This window comes from Anopheles darlingi, chromosome X (assembly GCF_943734745.1).
Source record: "Anopheles darlingi chromosome X, idAnoDarlMG_H_01, whole genome shotgun sequence".
NCBI lineage: Eukaryota > Metazoa > Arthropoda > Insecta > Diptera > Culicidae > Anopheles > Anopheles darlingi.
In genome coordinates, this window is record NC_064873.1 from 8257555 (window position 1) to 8260562 (window position 3008).

Sequence of the window (3008 nt, forward strand, 5' to 3'; positions counted from 1 at the left end):
CACACTGTACCGCATCCTCGTACTGTCCATCCTTCGGTGGGCACTTGAAGCTCTGTGCGTCTGTGTATTCCCATGTGTGAGATGTGGATGGTCGGTGTGTGTGTGTGTGAGAGAGAAAGAGCAAAGAAATCGATCGTTAATATAAACGTCTTCGTCGTCGTCGTCGTCGTCGTCGTGAGCCGGAGCAATGGACTCAAAACGGAAACCAACAGATCCCGGAACATCCGGATCTCTAATCGGCTAGCGAGAGAGAGAGAAATGGATTTCCAAATTACTGCTGCTGCTGCTGCTGCACCCTCCTTCCACCCGCTAAACGCTAATGGTGGCCAGCGGCCATTACACCCCCTCTTCACCCCTACCAGCAGCTACCAGCTACCAGCGGCACCACAGCGGCACTTTTCGCTGCAGATGCTCAACACGCTAATGACGCAATGGCCCCGCCGTGTGCAATGAACTCCAGCAAAATCATTTCGCAACACACACACACACACACACACCGCGGGTGCGTTTGTGCAATTGTTTGTGGTGTGGTGTGGTGTGGTGTTCGGCAATTCGGTTTCGGTATGGTGTTTGGTGGCTATTATGACGCCCCGTGTCTTCAACGCAACCGCTCCCTGCCACCCCTTCCTGGGCACCCACCCTTTGCGTGGGCGCTGCTTCTTCTGCTTCATCTGCTGCTGTGGATTGCGCGATCGCGTTTGCGGACCGCGGAAGGTATTGAATGTCTAGAGACTAGAGAAAGAGGGAAAGAAAGAGAGAGAGAGCGCGTAGATCGATTTCGCGTATTGCCACATCGCTCGGGGTAACCAACACGCTGTGCACCGTATTCCCCGTCTCCGTGACCCTACACTCCGTCGTCGTCGTTGCTGCCGCCGCCGCCGCCCTATTGTTCTTGGATTCGGCAGCTTCTGTTCTGTCTGGGGTGCTGATGGCGATGATGATGGCGGCGGCGGCGGGGGTGACTGCAGACGCAGTACGCGAATCTCATGGTCGCCGTCGTCGTCGTCGTCGTCCGCAAAGGCCTTTTTGGGGTCGAGACACACATCCAGGTGCACCAGGTGCATGGAGCAGGCACCTGGCCGCTATGGCCCTCGTGGATGGGGGGAGGTACTCTTCTCCTGCTCGTTGAACGTTGACCAAAACCGCCATCCAACCGAAACGGTTCCGAGACGCTGCATTGGCCTTGAGAGCATCTCAAGCATCCGATGGACACAAAGGCCGGTCTGCTGTGTCTTTCCCTCTCAATACATGTGTGTGTGTGCGTGTGTGTGCGAGCAGGCGGATGATGTGTGTATCAGGTCGCCCAGGCTAGGATAGGTTGCCCAGAGCAAAAACCGGTTGGTCTTTGCTCGTGACGTGTGACGTGGCGACACCCGGGAGGATTCCGGAAGGAGCAACAGCAGTAGTCGTCGTCGTCGTCGTGGTGGTCACCGCTCCACACAAGGCCTAATGGACCCATGATAAGGCGTCCCGGGCGAAGGAAAGTGAAATGGAGCTGACGGCGTAATGGCGCAGCGCCATTACATAAGCATAAGCGGGGTGGTTGTGTTGTGCGCGGTTTCCTTCGCCTCTCGCCTACTGTCTCCCTGTCTCTGCACGCGAGACATCGGGACAACATGTGTCCCCCACAATATGTAATGACCTGTTTCCCTTTTTTTCCTTTTTTTTCTTCTTCCCTCTCTCTCTCTTCCAGTAGCATTGTTTGCATGCGTGGCAGCTCGACACCGAGACGCCTCTCGTAGACACTAGAGATTACGCGATTCTGCCAAATGTTCCAGGATTTTATAGACACACACACACACACACACACATCACAGGGGAGTTTCTATCCAGCACCTGATACTAGAATCGCTTTCTCTCCAAGAAGGGGTTTAAAGTCACGCAGTCGCGGGCTTATCATCATCACAAAAGGATCCTATACTTACAGATACCGGCGATGAGCGCCGAGAACGCGATCACGCTGTAGCGCATCCTGGGAGTTTGTTGAGTGCAGGTGATGCAGTGATGCGATTTGATAGAAGGGAGCAGGCAGCTGGCAAGGAAGGAACGGAAGTTCACCCCGGGACCCAGCAGGCACGGTTCAGCAAACAAACAAACAAAACACGGTCTACTCTCTGTCTGTCTCCGACTCTGCCTAGTAGCTGCCAAAGGAATCCAACTTGCTGTTGCTGCTGCTGCTGCTGCTGCTGCTGCTGTTGCTGCTGCTGCTGCTCTTTTCCGAGGCACTTCCGAGCACTTCAGTAGATTTGGATGAACTACCTGGCGGTGGTGATAATACTCTTATTTTTTATGAATCGCGAGTCGTCGAATCGTGAACACACGATCGCGCTGAGGATCGGTCGATGGCGATGTGGCGAGTGTGTGTCGGTGTGGTTTTTGGGGTGGTGCTGATGACGGTGGTGGCTTGGCTGGGCGGCCGCCACCGCCGCCGGTTGTTGGCCACCACGCGATTTCGCACTGTCTACGCAGCACACCAGCACCCCCTCTGTCTCTCTCTCTTTCTCTTTCGCTCTCGTTTCCTTGCCTCTTCGATTGGCCACCGTTCCGTTCACCACCTCCAAGCAATTACTCGTTATGCTCTTCGCAGCGCCACGCGGTCCCCGGTACGGTCTGCCTTGGTGGATGGGGTGGGGGAGGTTGGGTCTATGGGGTAGGGGAGTGGGTGGTCTGGAGGGGGTTTGAAAGTTAAACACACATCAATGGCCCCTTCTCTCTCTTTTTCTCGCTCTTTCTCTCCCTCTGCCTCTGTCTTTCCCGAGGATGCTTCTTCTCGCTCGTTTATATCACTCTCTCTCCCTCTCTCCCTCTCTCTCTGTCACACACACACACGATGTCGGCAAAGAGAGACACCGCTCGATCGTTTGTCGCGCTCGTTTGGAGTCTCAAAAACAGAAGAGGAAAAAAAACAGTCCATCAGCCGGGCATCGGCTATGCTTCAATGATTTCCTGCATTCAATTCCTCCTTCCTTCCTCCTCCCCCCTCTCCCCTAACTTCCCTTCCTACTGGC

The 3008-nt window shown here is 55.0% G+C and overlaps 1 protein-coding gene across 1 annotated transcript in view; it reads right to left on the minus strand.

Annotated features, from left to right (window-relative positions):
* The window catches only part of LOC125957798 (protein obstructor-E-like), a 3799-nt gene extending 1275 nt beyond the window's left edge, over positions 1-2524 (minus strand). The window contains exons 1-2 of the mRNA XM_049690725.1: positions 1926-2524; positions 1-60 (exon numbers count right to left, since the gene is read on the minus strand). The exon at positions 1-60 is cut by the window's left edge and continues 138 nt beyond it. Coding sequence (XP_049546682.1) covers positions 1-60; positions 1926-1971 — 106 coding nt within the window. The 5' untranslated portion in view covers positions 1972-2524. The remainder of the gene's footprint in view (positions 61-1925) is intronic.
* Between the last annotated feature and the right edge of the window lie 484 nt (positions 2525-3008).